The sequence below is a fragment of the Schistocerca piceifrons genome, chromosome 11, assembly GCF_021461385.2.
Source record: "Schistocerca piceifrons isolate TAMUIC-IGC-003096 chromosome 11, iqSchPice1.1, whole genome shotgun sequence".
NCBI lineage: Eukaryota > Metazoa > Arthropoda > Insecta > Orthoptera > Acrididae > Schistocerca > Schistocerca piceifrons.
Genome location: NC_060148.1, coordinates 131,111,586 through 131,135,077, shown reverse-complemented (window position 1 = coordinate 131,135,077; position 23,492 = coordinate 131,111,586). Strand labels below are relative to the sequence as shown.

The 23,492-nt window shown below is 41.9% G+C and overlaps 1 protein-coding gene across 1 annotated transcript in view; it reads right to left on the bottom strand.

Moving 5' to 3' along the window:
- LOC124719793 (plasma membrane calcium-transporting ATPase 2-like) overlaps window positions 1-23,492 on the bottom strand; it is a 570,459-nt gene that overhangs the window by 225,539 nt on the left and 321,428 nt on the right. Inside the window, exon 12 of the mRNA XM_047244989.1 lies at window positions 2,976-3,240. Coding sequence (XP_047100945.1) covers window positions 2,976-3,240 — 265 coding nt within the window. The remainder of the gene's footprint in view (window positions 1-2,975; window positions 3,241-23,492) is intronic.

Sequence of the window (23,492 nt, the reverse complement as noted above, 5' to 3'; positions counted from 1 at the left end):
CCCCTGATGGGCGGAGGAGGCGGAGGGGGGACAGGATAGGGGTGAGGATACCGCGGAAGGAGTGGACACAACTGAGGCAAACGAAGTGGTCAATGGCACGGGATGGAGGCGGTCGTACTTCTTCCGGGCCTCAGAATAAGAGAGCCGATCCAAAGTTTTGATTTCTTGTATCTTCTTCTCCTTCTGATACGCGGGGCAGTCTGAGGATCTAGGCGAGGGGACGCCAGGACAATTAATGCACCGAGGTGGTGGGGTGCATGTATGTTCCTCATGAAGAGTACGTCCACAATCGCCACAAAGGGGCTCAGCCTCACACCGTGACGACATGTGCCCGAAGCGCAAACACCTAAAACAGTGCATAGGAGGCGGGATGTAAGGTCGCACGTCACACCGGTAGCACATCACCTTTACCTTCTCCGGGACAACGTCCCCCTCGAAGGCGAGGATAAAGGCCCCGGTGTCGATGCGACGGTCTTTGGGGCTGCGCTGGACTCGCCGGACGAAATGCACGCCTCGGCGCTCCAGGTTGGCCCTGAGCTCCTCATCAGATTGTAGCAGGAGGTCACGATGAAAAATAACCCCCTGCGTCCTATTTAGTGCCAGATGTGGGACAATGGATACTGGGATGTCCCCTAGGTGGTCGCACGCCTGGAGCGCCGCCGACTGTGTGGCGGAGGTGGTCTTGATAAGAATGGACCCTGAACACATCTTGCTGAGAGCCTCGATTTCCCCGAAGATGTCCTCAATGTGCTGAACAAAGAACATGGGCTTGGAGGTGGTGAATGTCCCCCCATCGGTTCGAGAACAGACCAAATAGCGGGGGAAAGGGCAGGAGAACCAGGACTAGAAACGGTACCTTTTCTTTTGAAAGACTCGGCTGCAGAGCGACCTGATATGTGTTGACGTTTCATCTGCGAAACGTCCGCCCCGATACCACCCACTCCGACCAGAGGCTCTCCCCACGGGCGCCACCCAGCCGCAGCAAGGGCCACCTGGCAGGATGACCATTGCCGGGAGTCCTGATGCCCCAAGGAGACGGGCATCTACTCCTTGGCCGACGTGGGGAGGGTGCAGCTCAGGTATCGGCAGTACGATCCCTGTGTTGTCAGGGGGCTACAACCTAGAGGGTACATGACGACCCCACCACAACGGGCTGGCTACCGTGCTGGATTTCTGGTGCCATGGAAAGTCCATCATGATCGCTGGGGCAGATGGAGATGCACTATGGGCGTAACTTGGACGACCCATCAGGCGTTTAGGCCCAATTTGAGGAATAGTGGGTATGGTTACAACGCCGGTGCAATGCTGAGTGCCAAGGTCTTAGTGCACTTAGGACCAGTGGTACACCACGTAAGGTGTCCTTCCCCAAAAGGCTCGTACTTCAGTAGAATTTTGAAAAATGGAGGTCAAACCCCAAGGGGGACCATCACATGGAAGGCTGAAATGGTTGAAACTCCTTTTAGTCGCCTCGTACGACAGGCAGGAATATCTCGGGCCTATTCTTACCCCGGACCCGCAGGGAGAACACCACTGGACAGTGGGTCACCCGAAACGAGTGATTCAATGTGATGAATCATGCTGTACCCTGTGGCAATCAGGTGGGAGGGCTTTGGTTTTGCAGATGCCTGGAGATTATTATCTGCCATTGTGTATAGTACCAACATTGAAGTATGGAGGAGGTGCTGTTATGGTGCAGGGGAATTTTGAGTGTTTAGGATGTAGCCTCTTTATTGTGCTTAATGCTAAATACAGAAGGATATGAGTGCATTTTAAATCATTGTGTACAGTGTACAGAATAGGAACTGACATAAAGCAGCATCTCTGAGGCAGTGGTGTCTGGATAATAACACTCAAACTTGGTGGATTACATTTTGTATGATTCAGAACATTACATCACTACACTGTCTGTGTTTGGCTCTTGAGGAAGAACGGGCTGTCATTCCTCCACAGACATTCATACCTCACTGAAAATGTCACCATCAGAGATCAAACCATCATAATGGTGACAGGTGGACATGTTGTTGTTGTGGTGTTCAGTCCTGAGACTGGTTTGATGCAGCTCTCCATGCTACTCTATCCTGTGCAAGCTTCTTCATCTCCCAGTACCTACTGCAACCTACATCCTTCTGAATCTGCTTGGTGTATTCATCTCTTGGTCTCCCTCTACGATTTTTACCCTCCACACTGCCCTCCAATACTAAATTGGTGATCCCTTGATGCCTCAGAACATGTCCTACCAACCGATCCCTTCTTCTAGTCAAGTTGTGCTACAAACATATTCAATGTTAATATCCACCAATAGGTGCCTGGGTACTATTGATCAGATAGTGTGTGTTCTACTTCACTACTGTTAAAGGCTTATCCTATCCTATCAGAGCCAAGGCCAAGTGTGAAGGCAGCCTCGTCATATAACAGCTCTGCTGTAACATCTGCACAGCATTTTATGATGGACAGACCACCAATCAGGCATTCACCAGAAAAAATGACCACCATCAAAACTCTGGCTGAGAGCAGGCTCAATGACCAATTTTTAAAAAAAAAAAAAAACAACAACAACGATGAGCATGATGTGCCTAATTTTAGTGGCTGCTTCACAACCTTTGCCATGTAGATCCTTTGAACCCTGATACCAGCATCTCTGAATAACACTGAAAGCAGTTGTCCTCACAATGCATCACTCTGTTCAGTATGAGCTAACACCCCTTTCCCACATCCACCTCTGTGGACCAGCAATGTTTTCACTCTTGTTTATACACCATCAACAGAACAATGCCTCAGTTCAATGGTGAATGTTTATTTTACTGCTTACACTATTTGAATATGTTCTACTGTATGAAAACTGCAAAGAAAAGTTGTGATTATACAAAGCAATGTGACACTAGCTACATAAAGAAAACCTTATAATCCTTTCAATAATATCAAAAGACACCTTTACAATTATGATAATTTCATTTTCTTCTGTACAACTCACTTACCTCAGCTCTAACAGGATCCTGAATGCCAACAATACAAAGACACGTCAAATCACTGACAATATAGTCCTCGTCATCCCAATTTGGCTCACTGTCTATATATACGTCATTCTTTGCAGCACTCGTCCGCACAAAGTCCTTGTATGCTAGAGCTATTGTACGCAGGCCATCACGTGCCATTGGTTCGATAATGAGTCGAATCACATTTTGTTGCATTTCATGCGTAAAAACATCCAGTTTACCATTGCGGCCATAAATAAAGGAACATCTGCAAAATACCAGATACACTTTTCTTACAAGAAATGAAATGTAACAGTGTCAATTGTGAATGCCCACTGTCTTGTATATATCAGTAATTACAAAAATTATGGACAATGAAGCATATTTCCATTTATGACTGGAATTAGTGAAACAGTTTCTGATAAAATGCTAGAACCAACAGTGGACAGGGAAGTAACATGAGCACCTTCATATTGGCCCTGCACACTGACTGAGACAACAGATTCATCTACATCTACATCTACATCCATACTCCACAAGCCACCTGATGGTGTGTGGTGGAGGGTACCCTGAGTACCTCTATCGGTTCTCTCTTCTATTCCAGTCTCGTATTGTTCATGGAAAGAAGGATTGTCGGTATGCTTCTGTGTGGGCTCTAATCTCTCTGATTTTATCCTCATGGTCTCTTCGTGAGATATACGTAGGAGGGAGCAATATACTGCTCGACTCTTCGGTGAAGGTATGTTCTCGAAACTTTAACAAAAGCCCGTACCGAACTACTGAGCATCTCTCCTGCAGAGTCTTCCACTGGAGTTTATCTATCATCTCCGTAATGCTTTTGCGATTACTAAATGATCCTGTAACGAAGCGCGCTGCTCTCCGTTGGATCTTCTCTATCTCTTCTATCAACCCTATCTGGTACGGATCCTACACTGCTGAGCAGTATTCAAGCAGTGGGCGAACAAATGTACTGTAACCTACTGGGTGTGCAGCCTCAGAAACTCTGTGCCTTCCACTGATATTCATTCCATACACCAGATGACCTCCTTCAAGTGAGCCAATTGACTAAAACCCATTTAGATGACATAATGCTGCCTGCACCTGTCATTTTTTTCTTTATTCATTGTACAATTAAGTGATTTCATCCTGAGACCACTATTAAGCATACTATTAAATGGAAACAACATACATTCACTGTATTACCTGTCAGTCAAAAGTTAAACATAGGAACAATTCAGAACTTAAAATTTGCTGGGATTAATAAAATGTTACTTTACAAGATATTGTTGATGTCACACTATGCCATAAAATTGTTTGCATGTGTATATGTTTAAATGACATCCGCTGTGCTTGTAGTGCAGGAGTTGTAGTTGTCATAAAATCAGCATTACTAGCAATGTTAATGCAGATTCATGTCACTGTTTTAAAACTACATGTACTTTACATACTATCACATTCAACACACACATTATGACCACACAATTTTTAATGTGGGCCTCAGATTACAGAAAGGCTGTTACAGAGCTCTTATGCTGAAGTATACACAGACATGCAGAGACAATGTACTTGACGTACACAGACATTTCACACAGGTGTGATAAATATTCTGTGTATCAAGTTCTTTCATGTAGATTTAAAAGAGTGGTAAAACAATGGAAACTCCATGTAGGAATATCAGTAATGTAGGAAAAAATAGATTGTTACTTACTGTAAAGAAGACACGTCAAGTTACAAACAGGCACAATAAAATGACACTTATCTAAAATTTATGACCACAGTCTTCATCAGCAAAAGAGAAATACACACCATTCATACACACATCATGTGCACATGACCACCAACTAAGGCAGCTCAGGCCAGAATGCAACTTTCATGTGAGATGCAAGCAGCATCTAGAGGGGGCAGGGGAGGGGAAGGGATAGTAGTGTATGGATGTGGGAGAGAGATGAACGCTGCCTGGCAGAGTGTGCAGGGACTAGAATGCCAACAGGCGCAGTGTCGGGAGGTTGTGGAGCAGGGAGGTATGGTAAAAAGTGGTGAAAAAGGAATGCAACTACTTCTCCTTTGAAGGAAAGTTACACAAACAAATTCACAGCACAGCCATGAGCACCTGCATGGCACCCTCCTATGCCAACCCTTTTTATAGGCCCTCTAAAGGAGACCTTCCTAGCCTCCTAAAACGCCAAACCCCTAGTCTGGTACAGGTTCATTGATGATATCTTCATAATCTAGACTCAGGACCAAGACATCGCCATCTATTTCACCTGGCCCTCTTCAACAAAGTACACCACCTGCCTGGACATTGACCTCCTCCTCTCTTACGGCACCATCCACAACCCTGTCCACATTAAACCCCCAAACCACCAACAGTAACCTGCATATCGACAGCTGTCATCTCCTCCAAACCAAAAAATCTCTCCCACATAGCCTGGCCTGACCACTTGCATCTGCAGTCACAAGAACTCCCTCTCTCAGTAAGCTGAGGAACTCACCAAGCACTTCACAGACAGGCACTGTTCCCAGACCTAGTCCGCATGCAGATCTCCTGTGCCATTTCTGCTCACACCTCCAATCCTCACACCACCCGCAAGAACTAGCCACAAAGGAATGCCCTCTTTGTCACCCAATACCATGCTATACTGGAACAATTAAATCACATCCCTTCCCAGGGCTTTGATTACCTACCATCATGCCATGAAATGAGTGACATCCAGCCCGAGATTGTTCTCACCTGTCCTAAAGTAGTGTTCTGTTGCCCACCCTACCTCCACAACATCTATTCCACTCAAAATTGCAACCCTTTGCTCCTGTGGAAGACCCAGGTGCAAGACCTGCCCAGTCCACCCACCCAGCACTTCCCGTTACAGTCCTGTCACAGGATGGACAGAATTCGTCTCCCTACCCACCCCCCCCCCCCCCCTCCCCAACCTATCCCTTCCCCTTCCCCTTTCCTTCCTCTTCCCCTTCCCTGCCCTTTCCAGATTGCTGCCTCATCATGTGACAGTTGCATTCTGGCCCATGCTGCTGGAGTTGGTGGTCATGTGTGCCTCAGGTGTGCTTCCTTATGTGCATGAATGATCTATGTTTCTCTTTTGCTGACGACGGCTGTGGCTTTATGGAAATGACTTGTAACTGAGCCTGTCTGCAACTCAACTTCCTTATGGTAAGTAGGAATCTATCTTTTCCCACATTGTTAAAAGAGTGGTAAGAGAGATTAAATTAAAAGAGATATTCTGTGACAAGATGTAGCATGTCCATGGCACATGCAGTTGTCACTAGGGTGGCAGGCATAGAGGGTGTCTGAGTCAAACATATAGTAAAATAAAATGTAATAACTTGTGAAGAAATTGAAATATTTATTGATGGTATCTTTCTATACATATGGTAACTCAACATGTTTTTTTACACACCTGATACACCTCTACACACAACTTTAGTAGCATGAAAGAGATCTAACTGTATATCATTTCTCTTCAAACGTTCTGGTGCATTGCAGGTCTAACATTTGCAACAGTTACACAAACATGATGGTGCAGATCTGGTGGACTAAGAGCTGATGTCTGGAACCCTTGATTGCTAAGAAATCCCCACAGGAAAAAATTGATTGGTGTAATGTCTGGGCTTCTAGATGGCACAGCAATTGATGGCACAGTGGACTGACATTGAAAATAAACTCCCAGTTTCCTGAAGTCAGTTTACCCTTTGCTGATCATTACATAAGTCACAGTCCATACTCACACTGAAAATAATATTTTACTAGTGAAACAGACCTTAGCTACACGAGAGACAGCACACAGAACACCTTCTACTGTGGAGCCCACATGGCTACAAATGTGCATTTATGTGAACAAAGCACTTATGCGAATGCCCGTGCAGTACCAACTGCCATATGGAAACACGGAAAACATTTTGAGTTATGATACTTGTAGAAGCAAACTGCCAATAAATGTATAAGCTACGTCTCAAGTTATTACATTTTATATTATTATATGTTTAACCCAAACACCCAGTATGAGGCAACAACACAGGAGGCCATGCAGCCATATAATTACAAGGTGTGATGGTTTCATTTTATTATGTAGTAGGAAGAGCACCATTTATTGCATTTTAGTTTACTTGACTCATCAATTACAGACCTTGTGGAATCGTACAACAAATAAACAAAAAATGACAACTGCATGCGGTGTTATATCATTTAAACAATGCATCACATCTGCTGGACCACATTTCAGTGAAAGTCACAACTAAAGCCCATTTAAAACTGAGGACTGCAGCACTGCGCATCTCTGGTGCAAGAGTGTCAGAGGCTGTACACTCAGACGATTCTGTGATTAGGATCAGTCGATGTCAGCTCTCTTGGAAGATGGCCAAAAGTACACAGCCCAAAAACTGGTGGAAGCAATGGAGCTGCAGGCCTTAGGAAAAGCATAAAGCATATGGTACAGAACTACTGTTTGCAAAACAGGAAAAGGAGGGAAGGGTGGTGGGGGTTACTGTAATATGACTGTGTCCTCTGAATGCATCAGACAATTGCATGTATGACAGTGTTATGGCAGGTTGTGCTTCTTGTAATGTAACTACCAATGACAAGTAATACTGTAGAACACAACATGTGGAACTAATTTACAAACCCACATATGCTTATACTGGGCGGTTACAATTAAAGTGCAGGTTACTCACAGAGGTCACTGTGTGCTATAATTATTTTGTGGCAGCAAGATTTGGTAAATATCCTAATTCTTTAATACAGAACTGATTTACACTGTAAAATATTAGTTACAATCTTGACCACTATGTGCAAATCTTCCTCAGATTAGCCTTCACATACAAACAGAAAAACCCAGTAGGTTACTTCACCATAGTTCAGCCAGTTTGCATAAAATATCTGTAAATTATAAACATAAACTTTACCTGTGACTTAAGTCTCTGTTAGTAAAAACTGCATCAGAATCCCTGCAGCTGTTCCTTAGATAGCTGCAAACCATGGATGAAAGGCAACAGGCAGATTCCATATTCCTGGATTTCTGTTAGTTGGTTGGTTGATTTGGGGGAGGGGATCAAACAGCAAGGTCATCGTTCCCATCAGATTAAGGAAGGATGGGGAAGTAAGTCAGGTGTGTTCTTTCAAAGGAACCATCCCACCATTTGCCTGAACCAATTTTGGGAAATAATGGAAAACCTAAATCAGGATGAGTGGATGTGAGTTTGAAACATCCTCCTCCTGAATGTGAGTCCATTATGCTAACCACTACACCACCTTGCTTGGTAGATTTCTGTTGATGAAGATTCAAGAAAGTGGAATAGGTTCCCAGGTATGTGAGTAGCTCAAAGACGTCTCAATTAACAGAACCCAGTACGTTATCCTCAACAGTGAGTGTTCATCAGAGATAAGGGTGTTGTCAGAGGTGCCCGTGGGAGGTGTGACCAGACTGCTATTACACTCTCTACACATAACTGATCTGGTGGGCAGAGTGGGCAGCTGTTTGCTGATGATGCTGTGGTGTACACTGAGGTGTCGAAGTTGAGTGACCAGAATATGATGGTACAAGATGATTTGGACAAAATTTCTAGTCGGTGTGATGAATGGCAACTAGTGCTAAATGTAGAAAAATGTAAGTTAATCCAGATGTGTTGGAAAGACAATCCCATGATATTCAAATACAGCATTAGTAGTATATTGCTTGACACTCATGTCGATTAAATATTGAGACATAGCATTGCAAAGCAATATGAAATGGAAAAAGCATGTGAGGATTATAGTAGGGAAGGCAAATGGTCAAGTCTGGCTTATTGGGAGAATTTTAGGAAACTGTGGCTCATCTGTACAGGAGAATGCTTATAGCACACTAGTTTGACCAATACTTGAGTACTGCTCAAGTGTTTCAGATTCCCAGCATGTTAGAATAAAGAAAGACATCAAAACAGTTCAGATGTGGGCTGCTAGATTTGCCACTAGTAGGTTCGACCAACACACAAGTATTACGGAGGTACTTTGAGGTCTCAAATGGGACTGCTTGGAGGGAAGGTGATGTTTTTTTCAAGGTATACTATTGAGAAAATTTAGAGAACCAGCTTTTCAAGCTAACTGCAAAAGGATTCTATTGCTGCCAACATACATTTCGCATTGGAACCACAAAGTTAAGATAAGAGAAATTAGGGCTTGTATGGAGCAATGTAGACAGTTGCTTTTCCCTTGCCCTATTTGTGAGTGGAACAGCAAAGGAAATGACTGGTAGTAGTGTAATGAACCATCTGCCACACCGGACAATGTCTTGGAGAATAAGTATTCAGAAGTAGATGTAGAGTAGCCTTCACATACACACAGATAAAGCATGGCAAAAGACTTTAAATTTAGTGATATGTTAGATATATCATCAATCTAATCATAATTAAAGTCACAATATTGAATGAAAATGTGTATATAGTAAAAAGGTTATAAATTTTATTATAGCTGTGACCACGTAGTCTCAGTATTGCTCTGTCTCTTGCTCACTTTGGTGCTGACATTTTTACATAGTCAAGCCACTTCCTACCTAAAATGTTTTGACTATTGTGTGGTTCAGATACTTTTTGCCCATTACAATTCATAGAAAACATTTGTGCTTTACAGACTGAACACCAATTGATCAATCACAAATATCAGGTAAGTAGTTGGGTCTTTGTTTCCAATTTTACTGCTTCAAACAGAAATATGTAATGAAATTATTAATGTATCTGCTACAAAAATTATCTCATTGACAAAATTTATCTTCTAAAGTAATTAATTTTATGTTATGTGCTGGAGTAGTAATTTGATAGGATCTAGTCTACACCTATCAATCACTGTGAAACATGTGGCAGATTGTTCATTTTATTGTAAAGTATATTACGGTATTTTCCCATTGCATTTGAGGATGGAGCATAGGAAGACTCACCACCTGTATGCCTCAGTGTGAGAAGTCATTTCCATAATTCTATCAGAGCAAAGTCTTCAAGGTAGGTACAAAGACTGCTGAAGAATAAGCACAGTTTTTGTCTTGAAACACTGTTGTCATTTCTCATAGTTTTATAAGCAGGTTCTCATAAGATGTACACACACTTTTTTAAGTGTCTTCCTGTTCAGATTTATCAACATTCGTGTCACACTCTCTCCCCAGTTGAAGAAGCCTGTGACCATTTAGGCTGGCTTCTTTGTATAAACTTGACATCCACATTAGTCCAACATCTTGTGGATCCCACGCACTCGAGTATTATTTGAGCACAGTCCACACAAGAAGTTGACATGATCAAATTTGTAGGACTAAATGTGGACAAGAACTTATGCTGGAATATGCATATTGGCTTCCTATGAAATAAATTAAGCAGTTGCAAATACTAGCTAATTTTGCTCACATGGGTACACAAAAAATAGCATATCATAATTATTTCGAATCTGTCTTTAGATATGGAATAATTTTCTGGGAAGTTCAAATAGTATATCTCAGATACTTAAACTGTAGAAGAAAATTATCAGATACATGTGTACAGTACAGCAAAAAAAATCTTGTTGCCCATTATTTCAGGAACTGCAAATCCGAAGTGTTTCATCCATGTAAATTTAAGAAATTATAATCTTCCAACACAACAGACGATAATTATTTGAGCAGAATTATTTTAACCACATGTGTAACACAAGAAATAAAAAGAATTTTATGCTACCAACACGCAAATTGAAATTATATGCATAGACTTCACAGGATATGGGGATGATGATATGTAACAAGTTAATGGATAAAAATAGAGAGAATTGCTAAAATCCAGTAGAAAAATTCATAGAAGATGAACTGATCATTTGAGCAAGGGGTCATTAAGTATTAGATTATTTTTATACTGTATGCATGTATAACAATATCATATTATTATTATTATTATTATTATTATTATTATTAACACTACTACAAAGATGTTTGTTAACATCAGCTGTTCTATGTTTATGGTGATATTTTTCCACAATTTTGATGTTTCTCCCATGCTTGAATCAAATTATTCAGTTTATGTATGTCATGAGACACATAAACCACAATTCACTATTGTATAAATCTTCTTTGTAATCAAAAACAGTTTTTCAGCATCATACCAATGATCTATATTCCTTGCAAATGAGCCTATTTGGTTATTCCACATCACAGCTTCACACCCTATTATTCTCACACACTTACATCGCATGACTAGTTGTGGCTGGTAGTCCTGCAGTCACAGGGTACCATTCCCTTAGATTTGCATAAACCGCTATCTGCATTGCTCCGTATTAAAATTTATTGCAACCAACCAATGTTTTGTCAAGATGCAACAAGGTATTACTGATATTTCCCCAGATAGAATTCTCTTGTAGGTGACTGCATCAGCTACAAAAATTCTGAAATTACAGCTAATAATATACACTAAGTCTGTAATGTGCCACACGGGCAGTGATGGTCCTTTCACACTCTCCTGGGCCATACAAGGTATTACATCCATGTCTGTAGAGGACTGTCCATCAAGGATAACATGCTGCATCCTGCAAGTCAGGAAATTTTTTATCTGTCTGAGGTGTAGAAACATATATTGATGGTAGGAAATCTGACAGAAGCTTTTGTGCCACAAGCAATGACTCTTGGCTCCAGGGAATACTTTTTGCATGCAAAGAGGCACATATGTTATGCATGCCAGGCCAGCTCATCAAGCTGTGTTGTCTCTGTGTACTTAACAGAGATGAAATATTATGTATATCTTTACAAATCATTAAGTACTTTTTAGTAATCCAATTATTATTAAACTTTGTATAGTCTTTTGCACTGATAATACAGGGTGACTCAAATAAATGGGAAGAACAGAAAAAAATAAATATTGTTAGGAGAAAATGTTGCTAAATAAATATATGTTATTTAAAAAAATGCAATTTAAGACTGCATTAAGTAAAGTTACTTTTTGAAGATGACGTCTTGCAGATGAGCTCCATTTTGTATGAAACTCCTGTAGTCTCTTACATAAATTGTGCTTGGTTTGAAGTAACATTTCAACAGGATTTTTAACAAATGTTTCTTGGAGCTTAGCCTTTGATTCTTCTGTTATAGCAGGATGACTACAGTAAACTTTGTTTTTATGGTGACCTCACAAGACTTGATACATAATTGCATGCTGACTCATTGGGGAATCTGGGAGGCAATGGAATATCACAGTTTCTCAAAATTACACTGTTGCCAAAAAATAAGTATACAGCAACCATAGAATGTGCTATGTGTGACAATCTGTCTTGCTGAAACTACCCATTGTCAATAATTTGTGGAAGTGTCTGTAGTTTTTATGTAACAAAGGTTTCAGGCATGAAGGTATACCAGTCCAATTGCTTCTAATTGGAAGACCATTCTCGTCCTAAAAAGGAACCTATTATCTATATGATGACACAGTACACCATGCAGTAACTCTGTTGCTGTGCAATGATTGTTGGTGTAGCTGAGTAGGATTTTTTGTGCCCAGTAACAAAAATTTGTTGAAATAACTTAGCAGAATGGAGCCAGGTGGCGATGTCAACTACTGTCAATATTTCAACAGTTGACCACCCTGCCATTTTCGAGTCAAAACTGTAGCAAGTAAATGCTGTGCAATGGAATTTACAACCTTGGTCTGAAGAGAAATTGTGGAAAGCCTCTCTCTCTCTCTCTCTCTCTCTCTCTCTCTCTGTAAATATGAGGGCCACCATACAACCAAAGAACCAATGTCAGAAGTTGTCAATACAAAATAACAGGTGAGGTAGCACTGACTGTGTCCCTCCGTTTTTTGACAAGAGAGAGGGCAGGATTGCGCAAGGAATTTAAGCAAAAATCTCCACTCCTGTTTACACGGTCAGTCAAGATAGTATGTTGGGGCAAGCTGTTTATACGAAGCTTACTCACACTGACTCATGTCTACAAACTGATAGCTGTCACCACATCCAGCTCAGTGTGAAGTGGTACTTCATGCCTTGGTTCACAGGGCCTATGACATTTCGGACCATGAGAATTTGTCAGCGGAGTTAACCATCCAGATTTGTGGGGTATTCAGATATGACAGTGGCCCAATGTCGGATTGCACGGGAATGTGAATCTGTACTTATTGTCGAGGTTCGCACCAATCATTTCTAACCATAGGAAGAGAGGATCCTCATTTTGTGCACTGAGCACATTTTAACCTCTTCACATACGCATCTCACATCCAAGAATAACTAATGGATTCCCTGCAACATTGTATGTCATCCTGTGCCATTGGTTGGAGACTCACAGCAACTGGACTCAGGATTTATTGTTACAAGAGTAGACTGCTGTTAACACAACAACACAAATATCTACTTTGGAGTGGTGCTGTGACTGGGAACCATAGACTGCTGATGAATGGCATCACATTGTGTTAAGCATTGAATCATGCTTCTGCACTCCCTGGATGGTCTCTTGGCTTATATGGTAGTGACCTTGAGACTGATCCAATTCTTCGAATGTTTTGGAGATGCTTAGGAATGTTACTCCTTGTGTCATGTATGGAGAGCCATCAGGTATCAGTTCAGATCACAGCTGATAGTGACTGGGGAAATCTGAGGATGCAACACCAATTTCCAGACATTCTGCATCCTCAAGTGTTACTTGTCAGGCAACAGCATTGTGGTGTCATTTTTCAATAGGACAGTGCTCATCTACAAGTGGAGGAGGAGGAGGAGGAGATTAGTGTTTAACGTCCCGTTGACAATGAGGTCATTAGAGACGGAGTGCAAGCTCGGGTGAGGGAAGGATGGGGAAGGAAATCGGCCGTGCCCTTTCAAAGGAACCATCCCAGCATTTGCCTGAAGCGATTTAGGGAAATCACACAAAACCTAAATCAGGATGGCCAGAGACGGGATTGAATCATTGTCCTCCCAAATGCGAGTCCAGTGTGCTAACCACTGCGCCACCTCGCTCGGTCAACTACAAGTGGCGTATGTGTTTATGAACTATGTGTGTAGTGTTGAAGTACTCCTTGTAGCCACCAAGAGCCCCAGATATGTGCCCAGTAGAAAATCTGGGACCACCCTGGATGTCAACTCCATCCCAGTTGCAGTATCCAGGATATTGAGGACCAGTTACAACAGTTGTTGGCCATCTTCTCTCAGGAGAGAATACAACAGCACAGGTCATACCCGTTTTTAAGAAAGGCCGTAGGACAGATCCACACAACTGTAGACCTATATTTTTGATGTCAATCTGTTGTAGAATTATGGAACATGTCTTATGGGAAATGAACATCTCCTCTATAAAAATCAATACGGATTTCGCAAACAGAGATCCTGCGAAACTCAGCTTGCTCTGTTCCTTTGTGAGATCCACAGTGCAGTGGACAACGGTGATCAGGTTGATGCCATATTCCTCGATTTCAGTAAGGGATTTGACACCATCACGCACTGCTGTTTAATGAAAAGAATATGAGCTTACAGAGTATTGAAGCAGCCTTGTGATTGGATTTGAGACTTTCTTGCAGATAGAACTCAACACGTTGCTCTTAATGGAACAAAATCAACAGATGTAAAGGTAATATCCGGACTACCACAGGGAAGTGTGATAGGACCATTGCTGTTTACAATAAACTAGTAAGAATTTGCAGAATGACCTACAGAGAATTGATGAATGGTGCAGGCTCTGGCAGTTGACCCTGAACGTAAATACAATGTGCATTCAAGTTCTAAGGCCTCCGATTTTTTTTCTCCGGACTGGAAAGAGATAGAAACATGTGCATTGTTTTAAAATGAGGCCGCATTCATTGTCAATACGTCCCAGAGATGGCAGCACCATACAGCAGATGGAATTTTACCGCCAGCGGCGAGAGTGAGAACTGTTTTAAATACTTAAAATGCCGACGTTTTCCTTACTTGAACAGTGTGCAATCATTCGTTTTCTGAATTTGCGTGGTGTGAAACCAATTGAAATTCATCGACAGTTGAAGGAGATATGTGGTGATGGAGTTATGGATGTGTCAAAAGTGCGTTCGTGGGTGCGACAGTTTAATGAAGGCAGAACATCGTGTGACAACAAACCGAAACAACCTTGGGCTCGCACAAGCCGGTCTGACGACATGATCGAGAAAGTGGAGAGAATTGTTCTGGGGGATCGCCGAATGACTGTTGAACAGATTGCCTCCAGAGTTGGCATTTCTGTGGGTTCTGTGAACACAATCCTGCATGACGACCTGAAAATGCAAAAAGTGTCATCCAGGTGGGTGCCACGAATGCTGACGGACGACCACATGGCTGCCCGCGTGGCATGTTGCCAAGCAATGTTGACGCGCAACGACAGCACGAATGGGACTTTCTTTTCGTCGGTAGTGACAATGGATGAGACGTGGATGCCATTTTTCAATCCAGAAACAAAGCGCCAGTCAGCTCAATGGAAGCACACAGATTCACCGCCACCAAAAAAATTTCGGGTAACTGCCAGTGCTGAAAAAATGATGGTGTACATGTTCTGGGACAGCGAGGGCGTAATCCTTACCCATTGCGTTCCAAAGGTCACTATGGTAACAGGTGTATCCTACGAAAATGTTTTGAAGAACAAATTCCTTCCTGCACTGCAACAAAAACGTCCGGGAAGGGCTGCGGGTGTGCCGTTTCACCGAGACAACGCACCCGCACATCGAGCTAATGTTATGCAACAGTTTCTTCGTGATAACAACTTTGAAGTGATTCCTCATGCTCCCTACTCACCTGATCTGGCTCCTAGTGACTTTTGACTTTTTCCAACAATGAAAGACACTCTCCGTGGCCGCACATTCACCAGCCGTGCTGCTATTGCCTCAGCAATTTTCCAGTGGTCAAAACAGACTCCTAAAGAAGCCTTCGCCGCTGCCATGGAATCATGGTGTCAGCGTTGTGAAAAATGTGTACATCTGCAGGGCGATTACATCGAGAAGTAACGCCAGTTTCATCGATTTCAGTTGAGTAGTTAATTAGAAAACAAATCAGAGGCCTTAGAACTTGAATGCACCTCGTAAATGTAACATATTGTGCATACATAGGAAAAGAAATCCATTACAGTACAGCTACACCATTGATGACAAAGAGCTGGAGACAGCATCTGCCATAAAATATCTACACATAACTATCCAGGGTGACCTTAAATGGAATGTCACACATACAACAGATTCTGCGAAAGCAGATACCAGTCTCAGATTCCTTTGGAAAAATCTCAAGAAAATGTAACTCATCCACGAAAGAAATGGCTTATAAGGCACTTGTATACCTGATTTTTGAGTACTGTTCATCTATCTGGGATCCCTATCAGGTAAGACTGATAGAGGAGATAGAAAAGATCCAGAGAAGAGCGGCGCATTTTGTCACGTGATCATTTAGCTGGTGAGAGAGTATTACAGAGATGCTAAACAAACTCCATTGGCAGACGTTACAAGAGAGGCATTGTGCATCACAGAGAGATTTATTATTGAAATTTTGGGACAGCACCTTTCAGGAGGAGCAGACAACCTACTCAATACATCTCGCATATTGACCACAAGGAATATGTTCGAGAAATTAGAGCCATTTCAGAGGCTTCCCAACAATCATTCTTCCCATGCACTATTCCCATTAGAACAGGATTGGAGGGATCAGAAAGTGGTGCTGAAAGTACCCTCTGCCACACACCATTAGGTGACTTGCAGAGTATGATGTACACTACTGGCCATTAAAATTGCTACACCAGTGACGATGACATGCTACAGGTGTGAAATTTAACAGACAGGAAGAAGATGCTGTGATATGCAAATGATTAGGTTTTCAGAGCATTCACACAAGGTTGGCGCCGGTGGTGACACCTACGACGTGCTGACATGAGGAAAGTTTCCAACCGATTTCTCATACACAAACAGCAGTTGACCAGCATTGCCTGATGAAACATTGCTGTGATGCCTTGTGTAAGGAGGAGAAATGCGTACCATCACGTTTCCAACTTTGATAAGGGTCGCACTGTAGCCTATCGCGCTTGGGGTTTATCTTATCGCAACATCTGGTCAAGATCCAATGACCATTAGCAGAATATGGAATCAGTGGGTTCAGGAGGGTAATACGGAACACTGTGCTGGATCCCAATGGCCTCGTACCACTAGCAGTCGAGATGACAGGCATCTTATCTGCATGGCTGTAACAGATCGTGCAGCCACATCTAGATCCCTGTGTCGTTGCATGACAAGAACCATCTGCGCGAACAGTTCGACAACATTTGCAGCAGTATGGACTAACAGCTTGGAGACCGTGGCTGCGGTTACCCTTGACGCTGCATCACATACAGGAGCGCCTGCGATGGTGTACTCAGCGACGAACCTGGGTGCACAAATGGCAAAACGTCATTTTTTCTTTGGAATCCAGGTTCTGTTTACAGCATCATGATGGTCACATCTGTGTCTGGTGACATTGCAGTGAATGCGGATCGGAAGCGTGTATTCGTCATCACCATACTGGCATATCACCTGGCGTGATGGTATGGGGTGCCATTGGTTACACGTCTTGGTCACCTCTTGTTTGCATTGACGGCACTTTGAACAGTGGACATTACATTTCAGATGTGTTATGACCCATGGCTCTACCCTTCATTCGATCCCTGCGAAACCACACTTCAGCAGGATAATGCACAACCGCATGTTGCAGGTCCTGTACAGGCCTTTCTAGATACAGAAAATGTTTGGCTGCTGCCCTGGCCAGCACATTCTCCAGATTTCTTACCAATTGAATGGTGGCCGAGCAACTGGCTCATCACAATACACCTGTAACTACTCTTGATGAACTGTGGTATTGTGTTGAAGCTGTATGGGCAGCTGTACCTGTACACGCCATCCAAGCTCTGTTTGACTCAATGCCCAGGCGTATCAAGGCCGTTATTATGGCCAGAGGTGGTTGTTCTGGGTGCTGATTTCTCAGGATGTATACACCCAAATTACGTGAAAATGTAATCACATGTCAGTTGTAGTATAATATATTTGTCCAATGAATACCTGTTTATCATCTGCATTTCTTCTTGGTGTAGCAATTTTAATGGCCAGTAGTGTAGATGTGGATGCATGACACCTGTCTCAACCAAATAAGTGTATGCATCTGAGTCAGAGGGGTGCAAACGTCTTAATGATGACTATATGAAGCTGGTATCTGCACAGATATCATTGGCGATCTTCCAGCTCTAGAAGAATGAAATTGTAATGAAATCTAGACCTTTAGCTGGTTACAGGCATTGATAAATATCAATGAGGACAGTTGAAAAATGTGTTTCCTGACCAGGACTCGAACCCGTGACCTCCTGCTTACATGGCAGACACTGTATCTGACTGAGCCATTGAGGACACAGATGATAGTGTGACTGCAGAGACTTATCTCTGGCATGCTCCCTGCGAGACCCACACTTTCCAACTTACTGTCCACACACTACATTTGTAGTGCTCCTGCCCACCATACTCATTACTTGTGGCAGTCAATCTACAGATTCCCATAAGAGTTCCGGCAATTTGAGAGCATCCACACTGAAGATGACCATCGGCGGATAAGCCTTATCTATGTGAAGATGGTATCTGTTTTTCTACAATTGTTGTATGTGGACAGTAAGTTGGAAATGTGGGTCTCACAGGGAGCTTGCCAGAGGTAAGTCCCTGCAGTTGCACTATCATCTGCGTCCTCGGTGGCTCAGTCGGACAGAGCATCTGCCATGTAAGTAGGAGGTCCCAGGTTTGAGTCCCGGTCGGGGCACACATTTTTCAACTGCCCCCATTGATATTTATCAACGCCTGTAAGCAGCTAAAGGTCTAGATTTCATTATAATTTCATTAATGATAACTGGCTTCATACTGCCTCATTCTTTGTAAATTTGACAATATCACATACCCTCTCATCCTGTGAAGTTTTATTTCATTTCCTCCTCTCGTTCTGGGTACTCCACTTTTTTTTGTCAGGTAGTGCATTCAAATTCATCATCAAATTATGTGCTAGGATAGTACTACAAATAGGCATGAGTGACACTGGACTGTGGATCATCTCTCTGACCTTTTCCAGAGATGAGAGTGACCTGTGCTATTTTCCACTTATGAGAGTTAATTCAAAAGCTGATTATGTATAGAAATTGACACAGTCTCATCAGGGACTGAGTTTTTTTGGGGGGAGGGGGAGAGGGAGCGGGGAGAGGGAGGGAGGGAGGGAGGGAGGGAGGGAGGCAGGGAGGCAGGGAGGGAGGGTGGGAGGGAGGGAGGCAGGGAGGGGGGGTGGGAGGGAGGGAAGGAGGGAGTGAGGGGAGGAGGGGAGGAGGGGATGGTAGTGAGGGTAAGGGGGGCAAGATGGAGGGGCAAAACCATTTGCATTTAGTTATGATTTCTTAGGCAGACTGGAGCACATGCACTATCTGATCAAAAGTATCTGCACAACTATTAGTGGAAATTAATATGGGGTGCATCCACACTTTGCCTCAAATGCTACTGGGAAACTTTCAACAAGTTGTCTGAATGTATGTGGAGGAATGGCAGCCCATTCTTCCTCAAGAGCTGAAACCATTGTTGGTTGTGATCCTGGAATGCTGGAGTCTGGACTAAAGTCAATGTTATAACCATTCTAAAGGTGCTCTCCTGGGTTCAAGTATGGACTCTGGACAAGCCAGTCCATTTCAGTAATATTATAATCCACAAACCTTCTACTTTATGACAGGGTGCACTGTCATGCTCATAGAAACAATCATTGTCTCCAGACTGTTCGTCTAATGTTTTCAATACACAACACTGTAAAATAAGTTCATGTCCTTCCATACTTAGCATTTTATTATGCACAATGAGGATATGCCCTAACCACTAGAAACACCACCATACCATCTCTTCCACAGTTCACTGCTGGCACTCCATATAGTGGCAACATTCTCCAGGCATTTTCCAAACCCAAACCCTTCCATCAGACTGCCACAAGGTACAGTGAGATTTGTCACTCTGAATCACTAATTTCCAGTCTCCACTGTCCAGTGGCATTGCTCTTCATGTCATCCTTAAGCATCACTTAGTATTGATTACAGAAATGTGTGGTTTATGAGGAGCTGCTTGAGTATTGTAACATGTTCTTGTCAGCTCCCTAATTACAGTTATTGTGCTAGCTGGACTGCTGGAACTCACAAGTGATTCCTTCCACTGAATTAAAGTGATTTTTTTTACAACCACTGTGGTCACCTCTGTCTTAGTATAGTGGTTGTTTCTTTGTCTTTCCACTTCACAATCCCACCACTAACAGTCTACTTGCACAGGCTTAGAAGGGGTGAAAGGTCCCTGATGGATTTCTTATGCAGATGACATATAATGAGCAGTCCACATTTGAAGTCATTGAGCCCTCTTCACTGGCCCATTCTGCTGTTACTGACAACACAATACTCACCAGCTCCTTTTATATTAGCTGGTCCACCTCTCATGACATCCAATGGTAAATTTTGCATTACATTCAGGTGTGGGGATACTTTTGTTCAGATAGTGTACACAAAGTACCTGCCTGATAACGTCTGTTTTCTTATTCTGTTTGAAGATTCTGAAAAAGTGGGGAGTCAGTGTAATTCTGTTAGAGTCAAATAAATATCTGTTATGTTTTGTCCAGTCTGAGTTGTGTGAGCACTGTGAGAATATAAAGAACCATTGTAAGACAGGCAGTACATTTATGATGTCACAAAAATTAATTACAATATGTGTGGAGAAAAAAAGGAGTTCTCACAGTTAATGGTTGTACATTAGGTCATAAACTGAACAAGAATACAGACTTGGATGTACCATCTGATGGAGGCATTGTCTCACTTGAAATGAAGTGCAGGACTGCAGTTGTGGCAGTTTACAGATTTGATCACATAGTTAAATTTTGGGTTCCCAACTTATTTTTGGAGGTGAAAATAATTTTGAAACACAGATATAGAAGCAAAAGGTTCAAAAGAAGAAGGTTGAGGGTGGTGGCATGTGCTAATGACCGATGATTGCTGTTAAGTATTCAAAGGGGTAGTGAGGGTAATATTAGCAAATGTACTACAGCATGGGGAAAAATGAAACTAGTCTCTGAACAGATGACGAAAACAGCAACACTACCAACAGTAGTTACTCTCAGGTATTTGTGCACTATTCTTATACATAAAATTCTCGCGTCACAGTGTTAGTTGCCATACTCCTCCGAAATGGCTAGATCGATTCTAATGAAATTTTATATGTATATTTGGTAGGTCTGAGAATCAGTCATAATCTATTTTTTATACCCCTAAGTGATAAGAGTGGTCCACCCCAAAAACTTTTTTCTTGTGTTTTGGATGGAACTTTTATTTTTATTTTTTAATGATGTGGCATTAAAAAATACACACAACCCTAAATTTTCACCATTCTACCATCAATCCCTATTTTTTAATAGCAATTTTAGTAATTTAATAATTTTCAACCCCGGTCAATAACTGATCAGTTATCGCTTGATCAACAGCTTGATCGATTGTGATGAAATTTTACATGTATATATGGTACGTCTGAGAATCGGTTGTAATCTATTTTTCATACCCCTAAGTGATAAGGGTGGTCCACCCCAAAAATGTTTCTCTTATTTTTTGGACAGACCTTTTTATTTTTATTTTTTTATGATGCGGCATTACAAAATACATGCAACCCTAAATTTTCACCCTTCTACCACCAACCTCTATTTATTAATAGGGATTTCAGTAACTGAATAATTTTCAACCCTGGTTGATAACTGATCAATTATCACATGATCAGTTATCCCCACCAGGTGTCTACAGGTGACAGTCTTTCACTATTCGATAGATAGGGAAGAAAACGTAACAAAAGCAACAACTCAAATATCCCTCTTTGAATCGACGTAACTAGACCGAGAAGTTTAACTAGGTAGCACGCGTCATTCGCCAAACTGACATTTAGGCCTAGCACACACGCATCAATTTTTATCGTATGGAACTATATCATACGATCAAATTCTTTTAGTGGAACAAACAAGTTCCTATGCTCTCCTTTGTTCCTCTAAAAGAATTTAATCGTACAATATTTTTACGTACGATAAAAATTGATATGTGTGCGCTTGGCCTTATTCATAATGCTGGTGAACATGTTTCGACACGAAATTGCCACTATGTTTGTATGCTCATGGATGAGCCGTGTATTGGCTGCAATTGTTAAATCCACGCGATCTACCATAGAAATGCTAGAACTAATAGTAGCCAATACTGCTAGACTTACCTCTAAGTCTTTTCTCACTCCCTACACAGTTTTTGGCCATTATTATTGTTTGTGTCATGAGCTCCCACCAACAACGGCTATTGTGTTATACATATACATTGTGTTACACATATACATTATTCTTATAGACTAGAGATAATTTATATGGCAAAACAACATTTTCCGGGTCAGCTGTAATATATAAAGATTTCCAGAGGCGGAACGAAGTTGGCTGTTATAGCTAGTGATGATGTAAATTTCTCTAAATTATATCGAGAAGAGGAGCCAACAAGGATGTGATACAAGTGAAGGTCTTAAGGTCCCTACATCATAACAAATGCAAGCAAATCATAGATACTTAGTCTCTAAACTTTATTAACAGGAAACTGTCAGTGCTGCTATTCCTGCATATGTCACCTAAGTATAATTAAGTATATTCCAAAGAAAGCTGGTATTCTGGATGGAACTAGTGCCACCCGTGCTTTTGTTTGTCTGCTATTGCTACTTTAATGTTTACTTCATTACAAAAATATTTTAAAAACAAAATAGTTACTCACATCTTTAAATACATTCCTACTTGTTATACAGCTTTACAACTCCATGTAGCTAACAGGAGTTTTCAGTCCCTGAAAGCTACATATACAGATAATTTGTATAGAGGCTGGCTAATGAGGTATGTTTATAATTTCATTTTGAATTGGTAGGGATTCACAATTTCTTGCTTTATGTTGGATCAAAGTTTGTTGAATACTTTCCCACAAGTGCACCTAATTCCAATCCCAGTTGTAGACAAGAGGACATGAAAATTATTTTGTGTCTGGTATTATGACTGTATAGAGCACAAATTGTGCCAAGCTGCATTTTTCTGTCAGCAACTGAACCTACTAATCATTAAATCTATGGGGAAGTGAGTGTATGAATCTGAAGATCCTCTGCCAGACATTTAGTTATTTACCTAACACAAAATTATTACTGCTCACTTCGACTGAATGAACTGTTTATTTATTTTAGGTGCTCTGCCACATAAAACATCTCCAAAAAACAAGGAGTGAGAATCTCCAAAGAAGGCCACCTCACTAGAATTTTGGCCAACACAGTGAGAGATGCTTCTAAGGGCAGAACACACTTAGGTGAGCCTCCTATTAGCTCATCCACGTGTTGATGCCATTTTAACTTGTTATCCAACAGGACCCCAAAGAATTTTACACACTGTGTGTTGTATCTGCAGTAGCTGGATATCGGTGCTCACATAGGTTAATACAGAAATGGAGGGAGTCAGTGACTGAAAGCACTACCGCTTCTGAACTTCAACAAGGAGACATTCAAATTCCGTGTGATGCT